General features: G+C 37.7%; 1 protein-coding gene across 1 annotated transcript; it reads left to right on the plus strand.

Annotated features, from left to right (window-relative positions):
- The first annotated feature begins 1,850 nt into the window (after positions 1 to 1,850).
- On the plus strand, positions 1,851 to 12,514 carry slc17a5 (solute carrier family 17 member 5). The gene is made up of 11 exons (XM_044371986.1): positions 1,851 to 2,074; positions 3,983 to 4,176; positions 5,239 to 5,472; positions 5,727 to 5,814; positions 6,386 to 6,472; positions 7,824 to 7,942; positions 8,799 to 8,960; positions 9,434 to 9,566; positions 9,679 to 9,826; positions 10,475 to 10,565; positions 11,641 to 12,514. The coding sequence occupies exons 1-11, from the start codon at positions 1,990 to 1,992 to the stop codon at positions 11,776 to 11,778; spliced, it is 1,479 nt and encodes a 492-aa protein (XP_044227921.1). The 5' UTR covers positions 1,851 to 1,989; the 3' UTR covers positions 11,779 to 12,514.
- The last annotated feature ends 1,504 nt before the right edge of the window (positions 12,515 to 14,018 follow it).

Genomic DNA, 14,018 nt, shown 5'->3' on the forward strand with positions numbered 1-14,018 from the left:
CGGAGACAAACAGCTGAGCTGCTCCTCATTCCAACAACAAACCTGTGTTTGAAGGTTACATCATTCCCACAAATCATCTGATTCTGTGGTTACATGTGAGTGTGTGTGTGTATGTATAAGGAGTCTGTCCATTTTTACTGTCCATTTTGCTCTGTGTGAAAACAAAACGAAACTTATTTACCAGTAATTAAAATGGAGATGAGAGGAAATGTCATTTTGATGATTTGCTCACTGGAGCCTGAAAATCTGTATATTTTCAATCTCATGTAAGTAAACCACATGTACAAAAAGTTATTATACCTTGATTAACAGTTGCACAGCTTTCATTTTAGCCTAAGCATGTGTATTTCTTTCTGTGTATATATTATATAGCTAATTATAAGATTGATAATATATGCTTGTTTCCCATTCTTTTCTGTTATCAGCCATAAATGTATCATTAATAACTTTATTTAACTAATAACTTTATATTTGCATTTTCTGAAGAGAATGTGGGTGAGAGCTGGAAGCTATTAACTGCTGCTTCAGGCTGCTGCTCCAGCAGCAATTTTTTAAAATCTTGTAGCGCCACCTACAGGTGAAATTGTATCAAATGCCACAGACTTGTTCAGCATCCCCATCTGTACAACTTTGCTGAATTTGGTTACCATGGAATATTACATTTAAAAGATATGGCAGTTAATAAGTAGTATGGTGGTGTTTCAGTAATGGCCACAAGGTGGGGCTATTGGTGATATGCTTCAATATCTTGTATAGATTGTCGTGGAGAATTTGTGTACCAAGTTTTCATGTTATTAAAGGTAAAAGAATTATAAAATATGTTATAATATTACTGTAGCACACCCTGTGGGTAGAATTACATGAAATGTTACACACCCGTGCAGTGTACATGTATATACAACATTCCCAAATTTGGTTGCAATCCAATGTAGATTTGAAGGGTTATGGCCCGTTAAGGGCATCAGGCCACGCCTTCAAAAGTTTGGAAACCAATTAAAAACAAATGGTAAGCGATACCCGACAAAGAACTCATACGCTTTGTTCGGGATAATCTAATTATGTAATGTAACAAGTTTGGTGAAGATTAGGTGAAATATCTGTCAGCATGAACAAAAATTGTGTTTACAAAAAAATCCAAAATGGCGGAAAAGTTTTTCAGGCGCAAATGGGCGTGGCCTATATTAGTCAAATCGGCTTCACTTTGCAAAAAATGTTTTGCCACGCCTCATGGTTCATTAATTATTAGCCAAAACGTAAAACACGTAATAACTGACCACATGGTGACGCTGAAGGTATAATAATATGTTGAGCATTTCTACATTGGACACCTGTCCATTAAGTATGAATACTTTAGCACTTTTAAACACTTTTAATTATATAAAAAAAAAAGATCACTGAAATATGTTACAATAAAGAAAAGTAATAGCATACATCTCCTTAAGAAGACGTACGTTGTTGACGTTGAAATGAAGTTTGTAGGACAAACAGAAGTAATTAGACGCCCAAAAACGGCGGAATAATCATAATAAAGAAAGAGAGACGATAACAGGCACAGTTTTGGGGTGTGCAGAGCAAAATGATTTGCAAGTATTACTTTCGAAAAGTAAACAAATCAACGTTACTTCCGGTTTGGCACGACTCGTCGTCACATGACTGCAGTCAGCATGAGCCCTGTGTGCCTTTTTTTCCCCCCTAGGATGGCGAAGTCATGACCCACCCTACTCTGCATTTGATTGGCTAGTACTCGTTGCCTTCGTTGATTGGGTTGGTTAGAGTTAGGGTAAGAGTATCAAGCTAAGCCAATCAGAGGCAGAGTAGGGCGGGTCATGACTTCGCCATCTTAGGAAAAAAAAGTAGCGCGAGTCGTCTATACTTGAGCTCAGCTGACTGGAGGCTCCACAAAGGTTTCTGCTGCCGCTACTCCTGTTGTTGTTGTTATCGTTAGCATTTTAGTCTGTAATGCGGTAATTAGCAGCTGTTGGCTGAAAAATGGAGCGGTACGGGTCGGACACGGAGGGAGACGAGCAGGAGACACCGCTGCTACACCGGGGACACGACGACAAAGTGCAGAGAGGTGAAAGGAAAAACATCCATGTAGCTTAAAGCTAACAATAAGCGAGGTCCAGTCTAATTTACATATGTTTAACATATGTCGCGATGGTTCAGTGGAAAGGAAGCAAAACTCTTCTAATTGATTATGTCTTTACTTAAACATAAACATAAACAAATGTAGTAATATGCAGTCATTAACGTATTCATTAAATTTTACAGGTGTTAATGTGATTGTGCACCAGCCCGTATCACTTCACTCTCTCTCTTCTCTAATTATACCAAAAACCCCTGCTTATTTACTGCACGTATTTCTTGGTCGTGTTAACTCAAGTGAGCCCGAATAAAACTGCTTTTTAAGCACTCTTCTCTCCACACCTGCGCTTTGGTACATATGCAGTTATTTTATTTAGCATGTGTCACAAGTTTTGGGTCATTTGCCCTGAGCTCACATACCTTATGACAAGACTACCTGACCTGTAGTGACAATACATGAAATACCGGTTTAGAAGTCTGGATTTTAAAGACATGAAGGTTGTAGCTCTGGGAAACTTTTTTACAGTGTCTTTGTTCAAGACTGTATTTGACAGTTTGCATTATTTAAACATAGCTTATTGAAATGACCCTCAATTCATGTTTACTGTGTTAAATAAGTGTATCAAACTGCTAAATATGGTCAGTAGAGCTTAATGTGCCTTCCATCGTTTTTTAGTTGTAACATGAGCAATGAAGTAGCAGCAGTTTGCATGAAGTCTGTGGGTTGATGGATATTATGCAAACTCCACAGACTTATCATGAACTGAAGTGCATTTATTTCAGTGTTGGAAGAAGATCCTTTACTTACCAATACAGCAGTGTAAAATACTCCATTACATGTAAAAGTCTCGCAAGAAGTAAAAGCACATAAGTATTATAAGTGTGATGTAGTTAAAGTATTGCAGTAAAAGTAGTGGTTTTGTCCCTCTGACTGATATATTATTATATATGACATCATTATATTATTAATACTGAAGCATCAGTGTTAGAGCAGCATGTTACTGTTGTAGCTGCTGGAGGTGGAGCTAGTTTAAAAAAAAACTTCAAAAAAGTGACCCAAACTACACACTGCTTTCATCTTTAACAATGTGTTGTATTTTAAAAGCTTGTTATATTATCCATTGTGTCAAATCTTCATCTGAAAAGTAACTAAAGCTGTCAAATAAATGTAGTGGAGTAGAAAGTACAATATTTCCCTCTGAAATGTCGTGGAGTGGAAGTATAAAGTAGCATCAAATTGAAATACTTAAGGAGAGTAGAAGTATGTAAAAATTTGCACTTAAGTACAGTATTTGAGTAAATGTACTCTGTTACTTTCCACCACTGAATCACTAAAATAACTCTGTGGACAAGACATGAAAATAAGAAGCACAAGTAAAGCACGGAAATGACTAGTCTATCAGGTGCATGACAAGAAGTTTTAACCAGCTATCAAGTAGAGAAAATAACATTTACAGTTCACAACTTTAACAGAACTTTGATTAGCTTACAATTATTTTTTTCATTAGTGTTAAATTAATGCTTTGCTAACTTTTAAGCAGCTGATTAAAATAAATAACAAAAAAAAAACAACTGATGAAGCATTCGGTTCAAAGAACTTGTGATGAGCATTTACATTTCCACTTATCTAAAGGTGCAAAATAAACTTCCTTTTTTTCATATTTGAAAACTAAATGCTTCAGATCCATTTTGTGGAAACATAAAGTTACTTGATGTTTTTTCTTTCCTTTACTTTCTGTCACTGTACTGTAAAGTACTCAAGCTCTGCTGCAGAATCTGTTGATTTAATGCACCTGCAGCACACCTTATCCATCAAGTGCGACTGGTAAATACAGCACTCATAACGTATCATCTGCCAAACAGGTCTCATTATTTCTCTCTCTTTCTCACCCTGTAGCCCCAGTATGCTGTTCATCACGCTATGGCCTGGCGTTGCTCTCCTCTTATGGCTTCTTTGTGGTCTACTCCTTGCGGGTCAACCTCAGTGTGGCCATGGTGGAAATGCTCAACTCTACCCACCAAGCCAACACCAACCACAGCTCAGTGTGTCCCGCTCACACCGGCCCTGTACAACCCAAACACAACCACACGGTGAGCAAGAATGCAACGGTGTCTTGAGTATGGCCACGTGATATCATACATGAAGTAGCTCTGATGAGAATAGTTGGACTGTTCTATGCACGTTTGAGATGGTTTAACCACACTCAGATAACTGCATTTGCTACCTGAAAAGACTATCTGCATCCTCTGAAGTTAGCATAAAATCCAGTCCAACTACAGGCAATGACTTAAGTGCCTTAAGTTTGTTCCATTAAGAACCTTATAACTGCCCAGTCTGTCACACCAGAACACATTTCAGACTGACACAGATTAAACTTGTGTTGGCAGCCTTTAAAATGACCCCTTTGGAAAAATGTTGTGCCACAAAACAATATAATGCTACAGCCATGTTTTTCCATATTTTTCTACTATTTATGGAAACAACCCCACACATGTCAGAATTACATCAGGAGACTGTTCATTTTTTCCAAGACTGATGAACTGCTGGATATCAGTTGTCAACACTAAAGAGCAAACATTATTCTGGCCAGATGCCTAAATTCAGCCATTTCCTTATGTGTCTTTTAATGGTATTTGTTCATTTGTTTATTTGTTTTATTTGTTTTCAGTCTTCCTGGGGGGTCCACATTTAAAAGCATACATTCAGAAATGTTAAATTTACAGTGTACACATGGGTCCATCATGTCCAGATAACATCAATCTGTTTTGATTTACACACAACTGCTACAATCATCCAAAAATGCACTTGAGTGAATGTAAGACCAGTTTCTCAAAGTTACTGTTATTATGTGGGATTAGGTTACTTTTGACGTGCTGTGCTGACTGATCACTTCTTCACTGGCGTGACATAAAAAGGCCCAAACATGATCCACAACTGAAATCTTGTCTATACTTACTGTACTTAAGTGTGTGTGTGTGTGTGTGTGATACAGTAGCTGTACCTGTTAAAGGTGGAGTAAAGGTAGAGACACAGTATCAGACACACAATATGCCACAAATACAGAGAGTGACTTATGAGACACATGTGCACATATAATAATATTTGATGTAGTATAAATTCTAATACAGCTGCCGTCACCCCTCCCCTCACAGGCCAATGTGTACGACTGGGACTCCGAGACACAGGGCTGGATCCTGGGCTCATTCTTCTACGGCTACATCCTGACTCAGATCCCTGGGGGATACCTGGCCGGCCGCTTTGGACCCAAGTGGCTGTTGGGTTTGGGAATCCTGGGAACTGTAATTTTTACGCTGCTCACCCCTGTGGCTGCTAATCTGGGTGCAAGTTACCTCATCGCTGTCAGGGTGCTGGAGGGGATAGGAGAGGTAGGCGGTCTGGATGACATCAACAGTGTAGTTGAAATGACTTGTGCAAGCTTGTTGTTTGTACCATAAGCATAAAATGAACTCCAGCCAAAATTAATATTAGTATTTACTTAAACCAATGTCAATGAAGTTAAATGAACTTGTTTTGACACTTGTGGCCAGACAAATGAATGCAGATGATTTTGGAAGGATGGATAAATGTTTTCTATCCATCCTTCCACTCTTGTTGATGTACTTTTCGTGTTTGTCTTCAGGGAGTCACATTCCCTGCAATGTACACCATGTGGGCCGCATGGGCCCCACCGCTGGAGAGGAGTCGACTGCTCACCATTTCCTACATAGGTACACAGACACAAAGGCTCCTGTCGAGAATATATTTTTTAACAAAATAGTCAGTTTATGTATTTTGTTGCAATTTTAAACGAGTAGTCAATTAATGAATCTATCAACTGTTTTGATAATGGATTAATAAAGTATTGAAAGTAATTATCAAGTAAAAATGCCAAATATCCACTGCCTCCAGCATCTGGAACGTGAAGATTTGCTGCTTTAGACTGTTGGATTGATAAAATGAGCAATTTGAAGACGTCACATTGGGTTCATAAACTTGAGATGGACTTTTTCCACTAATTTCTGTTACTTTATTTGCTGAACAATTAATCAATTATTTAAAAAAAGCAATCAACAGTGAAACAAATACTTAATGACAGCTCAAGTTTTACGCCTTTGCTCACATGCTTATCTTTCTAACCATAAACTTGTGTATTTAAGGGGCTGGCCACCTCCTGCACACTGTCTGTCACATGATTGCTGGTGTAAACTTGTAGACTGTGTATTTACTATTCAATAGTTACACTATGTGCATTCAGACCGCTGCAGGATACAGATTGTTGTCTTTTCTCGTCCATCCCAGGAGCCCAGCTGGGGACGGTGATAGCTCTTCCTCTGTCTGGTGTAATCTGCTTCTACCTGGAGTGGACCTACGTCTTCTATGTATTTGGTAATAACATCGTCACTGTCCGAGTGGGGAGGGGTGTGGTTACAGTACTGAGTTTCTGGTGGCCCACAAAAAATAGATGGCTGTTGTTGGACAAAATATACCCCTATACTTTGTCAGAATTGATTATTTTGAGTTCTTTTGCCTTTGGGAATCTGTGTATGGGCATCATCTGATACCTTGCTAGCGAAGTAGTCTGTGATTGCAGCCAAGCACCTTACACAAAACATTTTTTGTGACTGCATTCAATTCTGTCTATTTCTTTCAATTATTCACATAGAAATGAATGTTTCTGACTCTTCAATGTTGGATTTCTCCCTTCCTACGATTGTTAGAAGTTAGAAAACCTAACATTTAGATCACTGAAACATGTCCAGCTTTCACCGTCCATAATAACTCTTGTAAATATCTTGAGGTCCCGTCATCTATATTTGGCTAATTATCCAAAGGAATAAGAAAAATGACCTCTAAAAAGATCAATAAGGTCTTACAAATACAAGCTTCAGCTGTCTTTCAAAGGTTTCATAGTGTTTGAGAGTATAAGTTGGAGTTTATGAAATATAATTGCAGTTTTAGAGGGAGAATGTGATAGATTTGAGTGTAAATGTTAAAATATCAGGAACTTTTGTTTATGACTGGACTAACAAGATTTAACTTATTTTTATATTTTTAACTTATATTTATTTTTACACATGGTGCATTATCGCATTAGTAAGGAAAACTTTAACAAGCAGAATTTTAGGTCATGATTATGCTGTTTCTGATATATAATGGAGACGTCACATCAGGGCGACACTTGATAAAAATACATTTACATAATAGATGATGTCTCATCTTCTCTGATTGGGAAAATACACATAATACAGTGTGTAATGTAGTGGCTGCCAATCATGCATATTTCAGAATCTCTTGCATATTTCTCTGAACTTAAGTGACCTCTCCATTGATTATCCAAAAATTGTTTTTGTCCCTATACCACTTAACCACCGCAGTGTTCTTTTTAAGTTTCAGATGAGCTGTTTCCAGTGTTTGTTCCTTTGTTCCTCTTTACTCTTTATGTTGTGGAAATAATGATTTAGCAAGAAAATGGACTTGCACATGGAACCATTGCATCAGTCCCACTTTTTCTTGCTGGTCTGGCTAATTTAAGTTCCACGTCTAAGCCACTGAGCTGACGACAGTTAGTTTCAAGTAGCTCAGACCTACCGAATGCAGTGTCTTGTGATAACATCATAATCCATCTGCTGACTATGTGCAGTCTTTCATCTGATTCAGGGTTTATGATGGATAAGTGCAGGCCACCTGTGCTGAGCTGTGGTAAAATGAGCACACGTTTGCTTGTTTGCGTTTCCAGGTGGCGTTGGCCTGGTGTGGTTCGTCTTGTGGGTCTTCCTTGTGTTTGACAGTCCAAACACTCACCCGCGGATCTCAGAGCGAGAAAGACTCTACATCACCAACTCACTGAAAAACGAGGTAACACCAGACACTGCACTGTATATCCTGAACAAAAAGAACAAAACAAAGTGTGTTTTTTTCCAAAAATGGAGAAAATACAGACAGGTTATTGTATGAAATGTAGTTGAAATGTTAGCTTTATTGGACCAATAAATTGTAACCTGCATTAGATTTGATAAGAACTGTCATGAAACAGTTTTCTATATTAGGTCCTGAAAGAAAGAAGAGAATGAATATATAGCTGTTATATTAAAATGCCATGTAATAGTAGATTATATCCCAATTTACCATTTTGACATGTGATGTACTGCTCTTTACTTTTTTATTGCTTTGCAGACATTTCCGGTCGAGCACAGTTATCAGATACTGATGTTACGTAATCTCAGTGTCATGCTGCATTGTATTCCCTTATCTGTCTTACTCAGCTGTTAGGTCAGAACACTCACCGTGAGTCTGCAGTTTATGATGACATTCAGGCGCACAGCAGCAAAAAAAGACTGTACATGTTCCGAGTGATGATGAACACTAATGCAGCGTTCATCGTTTCATGTGGGAATTGAACCCTGGTATCTCTGTCTGCCCTTTGATTTTCTACAATCTGTAGGAATGTTAAAGCTCCACCAGCTTGTAGACTTCTATGTAGAAAAATTAATGAAATGATTGTGAAATTATGGAGAAGAATGACAAGAAAAGACATGTTCCTATTGGTACAAAGTGATTTATTTTTTGTATATATTTCACTAAAATTAATTCCTCTCCCCAGTAACATCTGTACATAAGACCACATTTAGTTATTGTGTCTGTTTTTAATGTCTATGTAATGATCAAGAATTTCCTAATCTATTCCCTATTTTCTACTTCCGGTGTGGCCCAGCTGTCCACATCAGCAGGCTACATCCCCTGGCGATCCATAGTGACATCCGGACCGTTGTGGGCCATCGTTGTGGCTCATTTCTCCTACAACTGGACCTTCTACACCCTCCTCACCCTGCTGCCAACCTACATGAACGACATACTGGGATTCAGCATACAGCAGGTAAGAACATCATCACATACAGGCTCAGAAGTACAGATAAACACGTTCAGAATCAGTGATTCAAATATGGGGTCAAATGATGAAATCCAAAGACAATTTGAATCTTTATAAGTCTTTTACTAGAACATTTTTATTGCCAATACATATATAAGCAACTTAAGGGTTTATATAATTATACAATCAGAGTACTTAAAGTCAGGATGTGAGAGCCAGTTCTTTTGGTGTTCTTAAAAAAATGTCAGTAACTGTACATTAGTAACAACAATGAATGTAACTGAAAGAAAGATAAATGATTAAACCAAAACAGGAACTTAAAACGCTCATGTCATCAAAAAGTAACTCTTTAGAAAGCATTCAGCGTCACAGCTGATATATCACCGAATGAGTTCTTCTCAGTGATGAAACAAGCATATCACTATATAATCATAAAAATATTCACATAGCATGTGACTGTCTCCATCTGTCCACAACAGAATGGATTGCTATCAGCTCTGCCTTACCTGGGCTGTGCTGTGGTCGCTGTGCTGTGTGGCCAGCTCGCCGATTATCTGCGGGAAACCTGCCTCTACCGCACTGTCATTGTCAGGAAGGCCTTCTCCATCGTCGGTGAGGAATCGCAGTTTCACGGATTGTGTTGTTTTGGTTGACTTGGACATTCAGAATAAGTCATCTACTGCTTCTGAAGAGGTTTCTCAACTGTGTTGTGTTGATTCTGTAGGTATGATCGGGCCGGCTGTTTTCCTGGTAGCGGCAGGATATATCGGCTGTGACTACACCTTGGCTGTGATCTTCCTCACCATCTCCTCCTCTCTGGGCGGAGCGTCAGCTTCTGGCTTCAACATCAACCACCTTGACATTGCTCCTTCGTAAGACTTGCTCCCTTCTATCACCAAAATTTGAAATTACAAACTTTTCAGAATAAGAATAATGTGAGTAAGTTATGGGCAATTAAATACATCACATATACAAGTGATAATTCCATCCTTCTTAGTATAATTTAATAGTGAATAAGATATTTTAAGCAGTTGGGTGTTTTCCTTGAATGTCAGCAGTCATTTTGGAGAAATACATGTTGCTTTTTTCAAATTGGGGATGTGAAGATCTTTGCCCATGTTTGCATCACATCATTTATCTCTCTGTCTTGATATTGAATGTAAAAGACACAGAAGTGACCTTTGTGGGCAATAGTGCCACAGAAGTTATGTAATCCTTTATCACTATTTTAGCTTCTAAATTTAAAAATCTGAATTTTGTAATATCAAACTTTTCCTCTTGAGATCAAGACGATGATTTTAGCCATTACCATAAATCCAGAGAGTGCAGGAATGTTTCTTCACATGAAAAAATAATATTCAGTCACCAACATGGTACTTTCTGTTTCACAGTAAGGCATTAATGATCTCCCTCCGGGTGTAAATAGATGAAGTTGTCATGTGAAAGTTGTTAAGTTATAAGCTGTAGTGGATTTAGCAGGTACTTATAGCATTTAACATCCTTTGTATTTATCCTTGTAGGTATGCTGGTATTCTGCTGGGTATCACCAACACCTTTGCCACCATTCCTGGTATGGTGGGACCAGTCATTGCAAGAGCCCTCACCAAAGAAGTAAGAAACACTTGTTCACTCTTACTGTATTATCTTGTCTGCACAGTGGGTTTGAATCCCTGAGATTAAACAGAGCAGTAACTACAACATATAAATTTTGGGTCATCATTAATTTTCACATAAAGGATGTATGCTGCTGTTTACATACACAGAGGTCACTCTGGATCTGGTGACCTCCAGTGTCCCTGGCTAAACAGATGGTATCCTTCCTTTGGCTTGATGCTCCATTTCCTGTCTAATTGGTTTAGTCAGAACAGGATTAGCATGTTAACATTTGGCCACCAGGGGGCACCCATAGTCCTCCATAAAAAGCAACACAAACATGCCCAGAGTGTTTTTGTCTTGGTTGATGATGGCTGTTACATTCTCCTTATTATGATGTATCACTGATATTTTCTCTGTAAAGAAGACTGTGGTACTGCAGTGTAAAATGCAGTTGACAGTTCCAGAAATAACAGTTAGTTTTATGTAGATGCTTAAAACAAAATAAAGAAATGACTCATTGTACTCACTACTGTAATAATACACTGCACTTATGTCATGATTATAGATTTGGCCTCACCTGAGTATGAACAGCTTATTAGTCAAATAATCAAATGGTGTCATCACTCAGATCATTAACAATGGCAACCAGGTGAAGATGGAAAAAAACCCTCCACAATCCAATTAACCAATCACATTGTGTTTAAAATTATTGAAATTGGTTACCTAAACATACAATTTGATATATATATATATGATTTGTGATAATTGTCTGAGTTTTTTCCTCTTTCAGATGCATGATTTCCATTTTGTCACCAAAAGAATGTAGATAGTTGCTGAAAAACAATTACAGGAATCTTTTAAATATATTTTCAAACCAAACCTTCAGGTTTTGCTTTGCAGGAAGCAGGAAGTAACAAATTGTAACATTTTGATTTTTTATACAGTTGTATCAAGGGCATCAGTGATTTTAGGAAATATCATTATATTGTGCAAATGTTTTACAGAATATACTGCATATTGACCTAACTCACACTAGTGAGTGTATTATTTATTTCATTACTCATCATGAACTGTGCTGACTGTCCTCCAGAACACCATAGAAGAATGGCAGACTGTCTTCTACATCGCTGCTGCCATCAACTTGTTTGGGGCGACAGTTTACACTATATTTGGCCGAGGAATGGTGCAGCCCTGGGCTGTCCGCACATCCTACTCTCACGGAGACTGAGACCGAGGAAGAGTACCAGACTCATCCATTTGATAAGTCTGAATCATCAAATGGAAAAGTTTCAATCAATGGGTAATTTCAGCTAGAGATGTGTTCCAGATGTGTTGATGATGCTCAAAGCACGGCTAACTAACAGTGAGTAACAGCCATAATACCCTTGAGGATGTTCTTTACTGTGACTGTGGGTACTTAAGAGTCTGTTGACAGATGAGCCTCCAGTCACAGTAATGAACAAACCAGATTGCAGTTTATTGAAGCAGAGGCAGAAATGCTTTGAAGGCAATTGAGCAGAGCCAAACAACCACAATATGCATCTCCAAGAGGTGTCAGAGGAAGCTGTTAGCTGCTAGCGAGCTTGTTGACTGTTACGCATCATGAATACCATTGTAAATAAGCTATAACAAATAATCCCATTTAGTTCCTTTTTTAGTGTTCCAGTTTGCCAGTTGGCAAACTTGCTCGGCTCAACTGTCATTTCTGCCTCCAGAGCACTTCTGCTTTAAAAGATTTTTTTTTTTTAACCCACAGTAAACACTTGAGTTTTACTGCCACAGTAAAAGTCTACACTCTTAAGACTGATGTTTTTTGTGTATGTTAAGTTTGGGATGACACAAAATTTCTAATTGCAATTTCTAACTAAGTGCCAGTAAGTGTTGGTTTTAAGTGCCCCACCCCCCCAAAAAAGCCATCCCGAACCAGACGCACAAAGTTAACGTCTTTTTTTGAGAGAACATTGTGACAACACAACTTGTTTAGGAAACATCTTACAGTGAAGCCTTCTTAAAATTATTTTAGAGATTTGTCCCTCATGTGATTGCAAACGGATCATTTCTTTGTATTTACTTGTCGTATGGTGCAGTGAAGGGATTTTTTAAATGTTTTTATTTGAACAATATGTATTGTCTTTAAAGGTTATGTCCACCAGGCACATCTTTTATTTTAGGTGGCAGTCTTTAACTGATCCATGTGGAAAGCATGGGTAACAATGACATGCTAGCAGTATGTAACACTAAGAAGATGTTAAGCTATTGTTACACCTTTCTAACAAAGGGAAAGAAAAAAAAAGTACAGTAAAGATGTTCCTGGTGGACACACACCATTACTTTGTTCACAAGATTTGCACTCTCTGTGTCAATTCTCAGGTATCTTATGTGACAAAAGGATTGAAAAGGATATTTGTTTACTTTTTACAGATGTATTGATCTACCACATTGAGGTATGTGTCCTCAATTTTTAAATGTAAACTAAAGTTTAATTTTAAAATGAATTCAGATGGTGGTAAACCGGATATGTGATAGTCACTAGGGTATTATACTGTATGCATCCTGTCCCTTTAGACATTATGACTATAGAGAGGTAAATCAAAAATAAGCCACAAGGGAAACGTTTTGTCTGAGGTGTAATTTCTGTCAACAAGTAGCACCATTATCTCACTTTATGATGCATTGCACTTGTGCCTTATTACATTAACTTAACGGGGTCAAACCATTCAGGACTGTAGACTCATATCATTTGTTTCTTTAAGTAACCTTTAAGTTACTTTTTCTTATTTTTGTTTAACATTAGCCCCCATACACAGAAAATAAAGGGACTTTTGTATGATACATAGGCTGTACTAAAAAGGGTAATCATTGTAAACATTCCAGTAAAATGTCTCAAATCACTGTCATGTATTGTAAATAAATCATATGCAAATGCAAATTTTGTGTTGGATTATTTCATTATATAACCACTGTCACAGACTTTCAACTGACTAAAGGTACAATGTGCTTTTCATTATTGCAGTTCCAATAACTTTCATTAGGTCTCTGATGAATAAGTGCAAGAGAAGAACAAATTAACCAACAACTGGATGATCATAAACCCATCACATTCATTTAGCCTATTTATATATTAAATATGTTATGTTCTACATGTAGAGGGGGGGAAACTTCACACTAGCCTTACACATCTCCTTATTTGTGGAATATTTACTTTAAAGAACTATTAATATGGTATTCCTTGTTGAAAGAATTAATAAAGTTGTTTGAGTAGCTTGACCTAAACCCTACTTCCTGGAGTGTTTTTAAGAATCAAACAAAACTTAGCAATGTACACAATGTGATTCATACCTCGAACATGCTTAAGAGTTTAGTGCTGAAACTAAGCAGAAATAAGATCATAAATATAAGAAAAAAGATAATTCAATCTCACCTCCCTGGAGGCTCAATGAAAGGACAATCATGGTATCAACCTCCAGT

The sequence above is a fragment of the Thunnus albacares genome, chromosome 14, assembly GCF_914725855.1.
Source record: "Thunnus albacares chromosome 14, fThuAlb1.1, whole genome shotgun sequence".
Classification (NCBI taxonomy): domain Eukaryota; kingdom Metazoa; phylum Chordata; class Actinopteri; order Scombriformes; family Scombridae; genus Thunnus; species Thunnus albacares.

Bases quoted from the DNA above. Each gene is read 5' to 3' on its own strand.
- slc17a5 (XM_044371986.1), top strand. From the start codon at position 1,990: ATGGAGCGGTACGGGTCGGACACGGAGGGAGACGAGCAGGAGACACCG. The intron at 9,827-10,474 runs GTAAGACTTGCT...TTATCCTTGTAG, and splicing joins CACCTTGACATTGCTCCTTC to GTATGCTGGTATTCTGCTGG. The intron at 10,566-11,640 runs GTAAGAAACACT...ACTGTCCTCCAG, and splicing joins CAAGAGCCCTCACCAAAGAA to AACACCATAGAAGAATGGCA.